The following is a 13461-nucleotide window of genomic DNA, read 5'->3' on the forward strand; positions in this document are numbered from 1 at the left end:
AAAAAAAAAAAAAAAAAAAAAGAAAGGCTTTTAAATAACTATCTGGATACATAATTACTTTAGTAAGGACTTTTTTCTTTTTTTTTGAGACAGTTTCACTGTGTTATCCTCAGTAGAGTGCTGTAGTGTCACAGCTCACAGCAACCTCAACTCTTAGGCTCAAGCAATTCTCTTAACTCAGCCTCCCTAGTAGCTGGGACTACAGGTGCCTGCTACAACACCTGGTTATTTTTTTCTTGTTTCTTTAGTGGGCCTGGACTGGGTTTGAACCCACTGGAGCATTTGGCTAGTGCCCTAACCACTAAGCTACAGGCACCCAGCCAGTAAAGACATTTTTTAAATGAAGAAAAACATTCTCTTTTTCAACTGAAATGTCTTATGATTCCTCATTTTAAAAAGTATAATCCTAGGATTATAATTTGTTAATTTTAGTCTTTAATGTAAAAACTATATAACTAAATCATTCATAAAATATTACTATTCTAAGAGGAGCATTTATTTAATGGAGATGAAAATTAAGCTCAATTCAACTCAACAAGTATCTTCCAAGGGCCTATCTTTTGTGTCTTTGTTCTGAGTTTGGGGGTTACAGTGGTAAATTAAGTTACAGTCCCTGTCCTTAGGGAATTCCGTTCAGTAAAGGAGATAGATTCAAAAGCAGATAAATTATAGTTTAGTGTGACCTATGCAGCAGTAGAAGTATCCGTTGAAATGTTTTATCAAATACCTGATATATGCCAGACGCTGTACCAGAAGCCAGTAGATACAAAGATTAAAAAGAGCCAATTCCAGGACTCAAAAGTTGATTGGAAGAGATAGGCAATTACACAGTGCAGAATATATTTTTTGATAGAGTTAAATACCAGGGTTTGAGAGCACAGAGGAAGTATTTTGTTTAAGGAATTGAAAATAGTTGGGTATGATAAATGATAAGACACCAAGACTTTTACCTCTATGGGAACATTTTGATTATCAGCAAGAAAAACTATTTTTCTACATAGCCCTACAATCAAATGTAGTCTATTACTGACACTGCTTATTATTAACCTCTTTATTTGTAAGTTTTTATTGAATGCATTCACCTTATTAAAGAATTTTAAAGAATATCAGATCAAGCCAACTGGAAAACTTAAATTTTAGCCAAATTTCTAATGCTATCAAACTATGTTTTCTTCATCCTTTCTCAATGAATAAATAAGTTAGCCATTTGACTGCTGAATCTCAAAGCGATTATTTTTCCTTTTAATTAAAAATAAATACAGTCGGGTTGGTGCCTGTAGCCCCATGGGTAGGGTGCTGGCCACATACACCAGGGCTGGCGGGTTTAAACCTGGAGCAGGCCTACGAAACAACAATGACAACTACAAGAAAAAAATAGCCGGGTGTTGTGGCAGGCGCCTGTAGTCCCAGCTACTTGGGAGGCTGAGGCAAGAGAATCACTTAAGCCCAAGAGTTTGAGGTTGCTGTGAGCTGTGACACCATGGTACTCTACCAAGGCTGACATAGTGAAACTCTGTCTCAAAAATAAATAAATAAATACCATGAATTCAGAATAGAATGCTATGTAGCCATTATATACTTAGACAAATGTTAATAATTTTAAGTGAAAAAGTAGTTACAGAATGATATATACAATATGCCATTTTTACAAAAGAAATTTATATATTCATATAGACATGTATGCATAGACAAAAAACTGTAAGACATACTGAAATTATACTAGTCAGTATAATTGGTATACATTGTTAACAGATCATCTTCCATGAGATAATGGATATATTCACTTTCTGTTGCTACATACCAAATTACACAAATTTAGCAGCTTTAGGTCAAGGTTCCATGGGTCAGAAAACCAGTATGGAATGACTGGATTTTCTGCTCAGGGTATGAGAAGGCTAAAATTAAAGTGTCAGCTAGGCCAAGATCTCATCTGGAATCTCTGGGAAAAAATTAACTGCCAAGCTTATTCTTGTTGTTGACAAGATTCAGTTCCTTGTGGTTGTAGGACTTAAGTTCTGTTTCTTTGCCAGCTCTCAGCAAGGGGCCACTCTCAGCTCTCAGAGGCTCTCTTCATCTTCAAGAAAGCAATGGGTACATTAAATTCCTTGCATGCTTCAAACCTCTGACTTCATATCCTTGAGCCAGCTAGAGAAAAGTTTGCTTTAAAAGGTTAACATGGAGGCCGGGAGCAAAGGTTCAGGTGTGTGATCCTAGCTGAGGATGAGGTGGGTGGATCGCCCACATGTGTGATCTGGGAGGCTGAGGTGAGTGGATTGCCTGACCTCACAGGTTCCAGACCAGCCTGAGTTAGAGCAAGACCTTATCTCTAAAAATAGCCAGATGTTGTGGTGAGCGCCTGTAGTCCCCAGCTACTTGGAGGCTAAGGCAAGAGAATCACTTGACTTCAAGAGTTTGAGGTTGCTATGAACTGTGACACCACGGGGGACAAAATGAGACTGTCTCAAAAAAGAAAAAAGTAAATTAAAAAAATAAATAAATAAAAGGTTAACATGTAGCCAGGTATTGTGGTGCATTACTGTAGTCTCAGCCACTCGGGAGGCTAAAGTAGGTATTGTTTGAGCCCAGGAGTTTGAGGTAGCTGTTAGCTAGGCAGAGGCCATAGCTCTGTAGCCTGGGCAACAGAGCGAGACTGTTTCTCAAAAAAAAAAAAAAAAAAAAGAAGAAGAAGAAGAGCAGTGAGTTGGTCAGTGTGATTCGGTTCTGACTACCAAGATAATCTCCCTGTTTTAAGATTGACTGATTTGGAACCCTAATTATATCTACAGTATCCCTTCACAGTAATACCTAGATTAATATTTGGTTTTTGTTTGTTTGTTTGGTTTTCTTTTTTGAGACAGAATCTCACTATGTCGCCCCATGTAGAGTGCTATGGCATCACAGCTCATAGCAACCTCAAACACTTGGGCTTAAGTGATTATCTTGCATCAGCCTCCAAGTAGGGGGGACTATGGGCACCTGCCACAACACCTGGCTATTTTTTGGTTGCAGTTGTCATTGTTGATTGGCGGGTTGGATTCCAACCCACCAGCTCCAATGTATGTGGCTGGTGCCCTAGCCTCTTGAGCTACAGGTGCCAAGCCCTAGATTAATATTTGAATCACTAGAAGAAGGTATATGTATATACTATTTGAGAATTCTGCCTACCATAGTGGGCCGTCTTTTTTTTTTTTTTTTTTTTGGCTTTAAACAACAGTAGTTTATTCTTCTCCCTCCCCACCCAGCCATGGTTTGTTTGGAACAGAAATTCTGGAGCAGCATGGCTGGATTGTTCTGGCTCAGGTCTCCCCTGAGTTCGCAGTCAGATGTCAGCTGTGGCTGCAGTCCTCTGAAGGCTTGACTGAGGTTGGACATCCCACTTTCAAGGTGGTTCACTCCCAGGGCTGCTAAGTTAATGCTGCCCATTGGAGAGGCTTCCATTCACCCCTGTAGCACATCAGAAATGTCTCACATCTTTCGGTGATCTTTATTTTCTTTTAGTTTTAGTTGTATTATCATGTCACAAATCAAACATATGGTATTTAAGATTTGGTGGGTTTATTTTTAAGGTTTTAAGCTCTATTTTGACCTCTTTGTTGTAACAAATACTAGATGTTCTGGATCTTCTTGTTGTTATGTCTGATCACCATACTTTTTTTATTTTTAGAAGTTACAAAACTCTGGAACAGGAGCTAAGTACTTTGTATTATCACTTATTCTCTAAGCAGTTGTAGAACCTCAAGAAAATAATAATACTTCCCGTATTCCTTGGGATAATACCATTGATCCTCAGCTCTTTTTATTTTTAAAGAGATGGGATCTTGCAGTGTTGCCTGGTGCAGTCATAGCACACTACAGCTTTGGACTCTTGGACTCAAGAGATCTTCCTGACTCAGCCTCCCGAGTAGCTGAGACTATAGGCAAACACTACTGTGCCCGGCTAGTCCTCTAGTTTTAAAAGGAAGTCTTCGAACTGAAGTGGGATCGTGTACCATATAGTGGTTAAAAGCATAGGATTTGGAGGCACCTGATTATAGATGTGTCACATAGGTAACTTGGCAACTTACCTTTCTTCTGTGCCACAGTTTTTTTAATCTGGAAAATGAAATAAATAATGTATATATCTCAGAGGAGTGTTGGGAGTATTATATGAATTAATACATATAAAAGACTAGTGCCTGGCCTATGGGAAGGGTTCAGTAAATGTTAGCTGCTTTAATTATTGTTGCTCTTATTGTTTTGGGATCCCTTGAGGGATGGGGTAAGTTTTACCTATTGAAAAGTCTGAAGACTGAAGTTTGATCCTCACTTTTCCAGTAACCTTGTGTATGGTCTTGGACAAGTCATTGAAGCTTCTTAACATTCTTTTCTTTGTACATAAAGGTATAAGTTTGGAATAGATTATCACTATGGCTCCTAAAGGTTTAGCTGATAGAGTTATTAGTGTTTCTGGGGTAAGAATAATATTCAAACTCTTACTAAGAGAATTCAATAAGTTCTCTGGTTACAAATATAATATATAAATATCACCAATCTCACTATGTACAAATATCAGTTGGAAGATTCGATACATAGATATAACTCCCCACAAGGTGATCATTCTCTCTGGAATAAAGACTTCATTCATTGCTATAATGCCAGCATCTAAAACAGTACATGTAGTAGAAGCTCAGTAAACATCTATTGTTAAGTGACTGTCCTCAAGGAATTCTCAAACTAGTGGAGAGGGCAGGCAAGTATACTGCAGTAAGTCCTGTGATAGAAGAAAATCTGTTGAAAATTGCAAAATGTTTCTGTTGGATTTTGGATTTTTTGTTTTCTGCTTTTACCCTCTCTTCAGCTCTGTTAGAGCAAGGCAATAAACTGCGCAATGCCATGGTGATTTCTGCAATGAAATCAAGCCCAGATACTAGCATGTTGTTGGACAAAGTTCATTCTCCTATACAAGAAGATCCTCATAGAGCATCAACACAGTAAGTTAACAGGATAGACATGAACCCCAAAAGTATATTTCTTTTTTTTTTTTAAGCATGTTTCTTAATAGTTGCTAACCTGTGTTTTTTGTCAAGTTATAGACTGGATAATCTTGGAAATGCTCAGCAAATAATTCTTAATGTGATGCAAAAGAACTCTAAACTAGGGAGTTAAGGTACTCAAAATCTAGTCCTAGCATTGGCACTTACTAAATGTATAAATGGGTAAATTATTAGCTCTCCCAACTGGCATGCTTAGATATAAAGTAGAAATATTCTTTTCTACCTCACAGAAATGAAATGAGATTCTAACAGGAAAGAGCTTACAAAGTATAAAATTTTATATATATTTAAGGCAGTTAAGTCTAAAGCATATTCAATATTCTGAGTGAGACCCACTACATGTACTAATTGATTTAGATTTTTCCCATCTCTTAGCCACTCGGTGAGAAAATATTTTTCAACTCCTTAGAATGAGATCCTGGTCTAGGAATCAATTCAAAGACTGCATTGAAGATCACCTCCATTCTCCAACTGAGAATACATTTTGGAAAAATGACACAAAAGCTGATACCAGAGCTATACAACTGCTACTAGGCAGGTAAGCACTCTTAACTGGCTTTTTTCCTTTTACATTCTTCCTCTAATTCTTTGTATACATTGTTAGCAGATCATCCTCCTAAAGCAACACTTTTTTAGATTAGCCAAGTCCTTCCCCTTTCTTTCAACTACCACTCTGGCTACTTAATAAAAATTTGATCTTGGGCAGCACCTGTGGCTCAAAGGAGTAGGGCACCGGCCCCATATGCCAGAGGTGGCGGGTTCAAACCCAGCCCTGGCCAAAAACTGCAAAAAAAAATAAATAAATAAAATAAAAAAAATTTGATCTTTAGCCTTTCATTCTTGTCTTCACTTATACAATGATCCCCAATCTACCTTTCCCTTCTTATCTCCCAACTCTTTCCTCAACACCAGCATTAGCATGATAGAATTACAAGAACTTGGACTTTTTTGGGGGGGGTAAGTTTTTGGCTGGGGCCAGGACTGAACCCGCCACCTCTGATATATGGGGCCGGTGCCCTACTCCTTTGAGCCACAGGCACCGCCCAATTTTTTTTTTTTTTAATCCCTTGGGTAGAGTTCCTTGGCATCATAGCTCACAGCAACCTCCTGGGTTCAAGCAATCCTTTTGCCTCAGCCTCCTGAGTAGCTGAGACTCTAGGCATCCTGCCACAAAACCCAGCTGGGTTTTTTTGTTTTTTTTTTTTAAGACAGAGTCTCACTATGTCGCCCTTGGTAGAGTGCCGTGGCAACACAGCTCACAACAACCTCAAACTCCTCAGCTTAACTGATTCTCTTAGGTATAAGCAATTCTGTTGCCTCAGCCTCCCAAGTAGCTGGGACTACAGGTGCCCGCCACAACACCCGGCAATTTTCTGTTGCGGTTGTCGTTGTATAGCTGGCCCGGGCAGGGTTGGAACCCACCACCCTCGGTGTATTTGACTGGCTCCATAACCACTGTGCTATGTATGCCGAGCCACATCCAGCTGTTTTTTAGAGACAAGGTCTCACTCTTGCTTAGGCTGGTTTTGAACGCATGAGCTCAAGCAATCCACCCGCTCTTGCCTCCCGGAGTGCTAGGATTATAGGCCTGAGCCACCTCACCTGGCCTTAAGAGCATGGATTTTAAACAAATACAAGTTAAAATTCAAGGTCTGTCTCTTAGCTTCCTGGCCCTATGCAGGTATCTCTGAACATTAGGAATATCAATAAAATGAGAATGATCTTACAGAATTATTGTAAGGATTAAAAATAATATATGTAAAGGAGCTAACACTGCTTGATACACAGTAGTCCAACTATTGGTACTTGTTATTGTTAATATTATTACTAACATGCGCCCTCAAACCAGACTCATCTATTTATTGTCTTCCAATAAGATACTATCTACATTCCTGTCTTAGAAAGGTAGTAGGACATAGTGGTTAAAAGCAACATATGCTGAGTTTCGGAAGTGTGAAAGAGCATGTGTTTCAAAAACTCAGATTAGTTTGATTTGGTTAAAGTTTAGACTTCTTATAGGGAAGTAGCAAGACTACATAATCATTGGTATACAAATGGTAGGAAAGTAGAGTGAGTACGTAGAAGCCAGGCTTTGAATATTATGTTAATGCATTTAGACTTTATATTATAGAAAATGGATAAACATAGTATTTGGAGCAGAAGAATAGAAAGGTCACTTTCACATCAGTGGAAAATCAGTTGGCTAGGAGAGAAGGGAAAGCTTGTAATGAGGATTTTTCCCCCAGCAGAGGTAGAGTAGTAAGATATCAAAGGTTGAAATGACAGGAATTGATGAACTTATTAGTTGTAGAAAGAGGGAAAAGAGTGAAAAATGATCCCTTGAGTTTTTGTTTTAATGACTCCACCGATTGTAATGATTTAAATAGAAATCCTTGGGAGGTGCCTGTGGCTCAAAGGAGTAAGGCACCAGCCTCATATGCCAGAGGTGGCAGGTTCAAACCCACCCATGCCAAAAACTGCAAAAAAAAATAAAAAGAGAGAGAGAGAGTAAAAGAAATCCTTAAGCAGACATAAGACAAGGATTTGAAGATAGTAAGATTCAAGTGTTAAGCTGTAAATCTTGAGTTAAACTGTTAAACTTGAGTTGCCCATGGAACACACAAGTATCTAATAGATACTTGGATATATAGAGTTTAAGCTAAAGAGAGAGGACTGGCCTAAAGATAAAAATTTTAGATTTGGAAGCTACACAGCAATAATTCAAATCTTAGGAATGGACAAGATCACCCAAGGAGAGTACAGTAGAATGAAAATAAGCATATAAAAAAAAAAAGGAAGAATAAAGGACATAACTTTTATGCTCATTCCTTTTTAAACTTTAATAAAATGATGATAAAGGAATAGAAAGTGCATAAACTCATAAGAACTAAAAGGGTAAGGGAAAGCAGATGGATAATAGAAACTGACTCAGCAAAATATAATAGAGAAAACTTTATCTGTGACACTAGAGGACCAACAATTTGATTACAGAAGCTGAGAAAGACTGAGGAGTGAGGAATACTAGCTATCTCTTAAGGCAGTATATGAGTGTGAGGCTAAAAACAGGGATTGGTTAAGAGAAAAAATAGAAGCAGTTAGACCCTTTATTCCTTGCTTTGCAACCTACAGAGACAGTATAGTATAGAGGTTGATTAAAAGAGAACTTCAAACTAGGCTGTGCCTGTATGTGAATCTGAGCTCTGCCACTCCCTATTGGTAAAAACTTTATGTAAGTTACTTAACTACCTACCTTCTACTGTAATTACTTCATTTGTAAAATGGACATCATAATATAACCTACTTCAATTAAACGTTATGTAGATTCAATGAGTTAATACCTGTAAACTTCTAAGAATACTGCTTGTCACAGAGTATCTTCTTAATAAATATTATTGTCATTATAATACTGTCCCTTAACCCCCAGAGCCAAGAGAGAAACATTCTCCTGCCTAATGAAAGTCTAGAGTGGTTCTCAACCTTCCTAATGCCACAACCCTTTAATATAGTTCCTCATGTTGTGGGTGACCCCAACCATAAAATTATTTTCATTGCTACTTCAGTCACAAATGAGGAACTATATTAAAGGGTCGCAGCATTAGGAAGGTTGAGAACCACTGCTGTAGATGGAGAACTAGCTGATCTCTAGATTCAAAGATATCAAGCACAACTGAAGGGAGAGGTGAGTGCTATGCTGAAGAAAAGGAGATTAAGTTACAGTCTGCATATGGAATGATGCACACACTTCCCACCGTTAACTCTTTTTCCTTCTTGACTACCAGAACAATGACAGCCGAACTACCTTCCAGGTAGGAAATTCACATTCTGCTTAGAAACTGTCCAGCTCATGAAAAACAAGTACAAATACAACTGGAGGTTACCCAACAAAATAGTCTAGCTCTGCTCAGTTATTTTATAATGAAACCCACCAATTGGCAAATTCCCCCCAACTCTCCACGTGCATATAGTTTCCAGACAACGTTCCAGTGCCTGACTTTTAATATGAACTGATACCCAAGATTTACAGACATTTGAGGAATGCCTCCAACAGTTAGAAAGGAACAAGAGTCAATGGAAAATTTGGAAGAGAAAGATGAAGAAAAATCCCCGAAAGTTTAACAAAAAGAATGGAAAGTAGGAAAGAAAAAATGAAGTTGAAGATTTTTCAGGAAGGTTCAACATCCAAATAATAGAAGTTCCAAAAAGAAGATGAAAGTGGAAAAAAAAAAGAGAGAAATTATTAAATGTCTCTATACTGAAGCAAATTAGCTTCCATATTGATGTTTGAACCTGGACCTGGACCTAGACCTCTTCTTCCTATTCCTCCCAGCTCAGAGAGATGAAAACTTCACATTGGGATAGCCAAGAACTTAGGACTCCCTGTCCCCAGCACCCAGAAAAAGAGAAAAGACTCAAATTACTATAGTTAGAAATTAAAGAAGAAACATTGATACCAACTTCATACAAATAAGACAGATGATACAGGAATACCATGAACAGCTGTATGCCTATAAAGTAAGCAAGTTTGATGAAATAGATTCCTACAACGACACAAATTATCAAAATCGTCTCAAGAAGATATATTAACCAGTATGATGTAAGCATATGAAATCAGCACCTTGTACCCCATAAATTCATTAATGTATATATGATCTACCTCTTTATGATTTAATTAAAAAAAAAAGAAGAGATAGACAACATGAACAGACCTATAAGTAGAGAGATTGATTTAGTAATCAAAAACCTACCCTCAAAAAAAAGCCCATACCCAGATGGCTCATTGCTGACTTCTACCACACACTTAAAGAAGAGTCGATACCAATTCTCCCCTCACCCCAGAGTCTCACTGTTTTTGCCCTTGATAGAGCATTGTGGTGTCATAGCTCCCAACAGCCTCAAATTCTTGGGCTTAAGTGATCCTCTTGCTGCAGCCTCCCAAGTACCAGGGACTGGAGACACCCACCTCTACACCCTGCTATTTTTAGAGACAGGTCTCACTCTTGCTCAGGCTGGTCTTAAACTCCTGAGCTCAGGCAATATACCCTCCTCGGCCTCCCAGAGTGCTAGGATTATAGGAATGAGCCACTATGCTTGGCTCTTAATACCAATTCTTTTTTTTTTGAGACGGAGCCTTAAGCTGTCCCCCTGGGTAGAGTGCCATGGCTTCACAGCTCAGAGCAACCTCCAACTCCTGGGCTCAAGCGAGTCTCCTGCCTCTGCCTCCCAAGTAGCTGGGACTACAGGCGCCCGCCACAACGCCTGGCCATTTTTTGGTTGCAGCCATCATTGTTGTTTGGCGGGCCCGGGCTGGGGATTCGAACCCACCACCTTAGGTGTATGTGGCTGGAGCCTTAGCTGCTTGAGCCACAGGCGCCGAGCCTTAATACCAATTCTTAACAAATGTTTCTAGAAAGTAGAGAAGTAGCAAACACTTCCAGCTCATTTTATGAGACTAGCATTACCCTGATATCAAATCTAGACAGAGCATCACAAGAAAAGAAAGGTAAATATGAACATGGACACAAAAGTCTTCTACAAAATATTAACAAATCAAACATAATGGTACACTGTGACAAAGCAAGATTTATCCTAGGAATGGAAAGTTAGGTTAACATTTGAAAATCAGGTCAGGTGCAATGGCTCATGCTTATAGTTTTGGGAGACTGAGGCAGGAGGATGGATCACTTGAGTCCAAGTGTTGGAGACCCTTGGACATACTGAGACCCTGTTTTTGTAAAAAAAATTTTTAAATAAGAAAAAAGAATTAATTTATGTGATATACCACATCAGTAGAATAAAAAACAAAACCCCATGACCAAAAGATGCAGAAAAAAGTATTTGACAAAGATCCAACACTTTTGGGAGATAAAACACTCAGCAAACTTGTCTCTGATACAAAGCATCTCAAAAAAAAAAACCCACAGCTGTCATCATACTTAATGTTTAAATACTGGATACGTTCTTTCTAAGATTAAGAAAAAACAAGGTTGTCTACTCTAACCAATGCTATTCTCTCACCAATTATATTCAACATGGTGCTGGAGGTCCTACCTAGTCTGCTTAATAAGTTGGAGGTGGGGGATCCAAATTGGAAAAGAAAACAGAAAATATCTCTGTTCAAAGATGATGGTAATCTGGTATGTAGACAATTATAAGGAATCCACTAAAAACATATTAGAAATAATAAACAAGTTCAGCAGGGTTGCAAAACAGAAATCAGTATGCAAAACTCAAAATCAATTATATATATGTAAGACTTACAGTGAATAATCTGAAAATAAGAAAACAGCTTTATTTATAATAGCATCAAATAGAAGAAAATCCTTAGGAATAAATTTAACAAAAGAAGTATACTACTTTAAAAACTATAAAACATTTTTTTTCTAGAGACAGAGTCTCACTTTATTGCCCCCAGTAGAGTGCTGTGGTGTCACAGCTCACAGCAACCTCCAGCTCTTGGGCTTAGGGGATTCTCTTGCCTCAGCCTCCCGAGCAGCTGGGACTGCAGGCACCCGCCACAATGCCCAGCTATTTTTTTGTTGCAGTTTGGCCAGGGCCAGGTTCAAACCTGCCACCCTCGATATATGAGGCCAGTGCCCTACTCACTGAGTCACAGGCACTGCCCAAAACTATAAAACATTGTTGAAAAAAATTAAAGATGGTCCATGGAAAACATCCCATGTTAATGATTCAACACAATCTCTACTAGACTCATGGCTGACTTCTTCATAGACATTGACAGGCTATTTCTAAAATTCATATGAAATTACAGGTGACCCAAAACAGCCAGAACAACTTGGAGAAAAAAATAAGGAGGATTCATGCTTCCTAATACAAACCTAAATACAAAGTATTTAAAACCTAATACAAAGTAACAATAATCACGTCAGTGTGGTTACTGGTGTAAGTATAGATATATAAATCATTGGAACAGAATTGGAACAGAATTGATTGTTTAGAAATAAACCCATGTGTCTGTGGTCAGCGGATATTATAAAGGCTGTCAAAACAATCCAGTGAGGGCCTTCCATCTGCCTCCCTGAGTTACTACCCATATGGTGAGCTGCTGCTGAAACCAAGGAATGACAGTCAGTCAATAAGGGCAAGTCCCAGGATTTCAGACGGGGCTCAGAATCTAAGACACAGTCTGAAATGGGCAAAGAACAGAGCCGTGAGGACCGAGGACACATAATGGACTTGCAGATGAAGAGTGAACAAATAGGGCAAAAAGTTACCCTAACAGAGTAAAGAGCTGAAGAAGAATGAAGAGACACCCAGATGCAGAGATGAAATTACACATTAAACTCAATGGAATTTCTCTTCAGAGTTCAGAATTTTCAGATGCTAAGAAAGAAAGGAAGGATCCACTTCTCCTCATTCTTAGGAAAGTCTCTAGAAAAATCAGAAGCAAGGCAAGTTGTGTGTGTGACCTTTGAACTTAAATGTTATACACCATTGTGATAGTTGTTGGTCAAAGTATTGGTACTTGTATTATTAGTAATTGCATCAGAATTACCAGTGTTGGAAAACTAACAAAGAATAAACCATAACTACTACTCAGCAAGGTGAATTAAAAGTGTTTGCATTGGTAGGATATCTGTTAAGTAATGGTTTAATATTATTTTATCTGTAATATGGTTATATGTGTGATGTTATGCTCAGAGTATGAAGTATCTGCTTTTAAAATTAACTTTATTTAAAAGATAAGCAGCTTTAAAATTTTGTGCATTCAAAAGGTTCTAGTATCAAAGACATTAAAAGAAAACAATTTGCCTTTTTGAATTAAAATTTAATGTTTCTTAAGAATTAATCATATATACAACTTGATACACTTACATTAAAACAGATGTTTGGCTGGACTGGCAACAGTGTTCCAATTTTTTTTTACTTTTTAAAAAAGGTACTTCATATTTAAGCATATAAACAATGTATAGACTTACAATATTTTATATGTATTTTAGTTTTAATATTTGTTTTTAAATTATTACATTGTATTATGTATTTCTTTAGTTCCAGAGTACAATGTTGTTATTATGTGACACATATGTTATTATGTGATTTATTAGTTTTAAAGTTTAATATTATAATAGGGATATTATTTTGTTTTGTTGTTTTATTTTGTTTTTTTACTTCTTTCTTAACTATATGGTAGGTCTGTCAATAAAATGTTAAACTCTAAGAAAGTCAAAACTAATGTGAAATTAGAAAAACTTATCTTCCAAATTAAATAATTAATCCCTTGAAAATAAGAAGTGAGAAAAACTATGTCAGGGCGTTGAGGTGTAAATTTTGTCCAGATGTACACCCGACATGAGAGATCTTTTAGTAAAAACACATATAGCCCTTATCCCTGCACATGTGATAGAGGCATAAAAATTGTAAACATGTTCCTTCCGGGTAGAACTTTTTAAAAAGGTCTCTTCAGAAGTGT

General features: G+C 37.7%; 1 protein-coding gene across 1 annotated transcript in view; it reads left to right on the forward strand.

Moving 5' to 3' along the window:
• C2CD3 (C2 calcium dependent domain containing 3) overlaps nucleotides 1-13461 on the forward strand; it is a 142218-nt gene that overhangs the window by 24293 nt on the left and 104464 nt on the right. Inside the window, exons 6-7 of the mRNA XM_003780906.3 lie at nucleotides 4838-4970; nucleotides 5443-5571. Coding sequence (XP_003780954.1) covers nucleotides 4838-4970; nucleotides 5443-5571 — 262 coding nt within the window. The remainder of the gene's footprint in view (nucleotides 1-4837; nucleotides 4971-5442; nucleotides 5572-13461) is intronic.

This window comes from Otolemur garnettii, unplaced genomic scaffold (assembly GCF_000181295.1).
Source record: "Otolemur garnettii isolate 467f Iridium unplaced genomic scaffold, OtoGar3 scaffold00001, whole genome shotgun sequence".
In the NCBI taxonomy this organism is placed as follows: domain Eukaryota; kingdom Metazoa; phylum Chordata; class Mammalia; order Primates; family Galagidae; genus Otolemur; species Otolemur garnettii.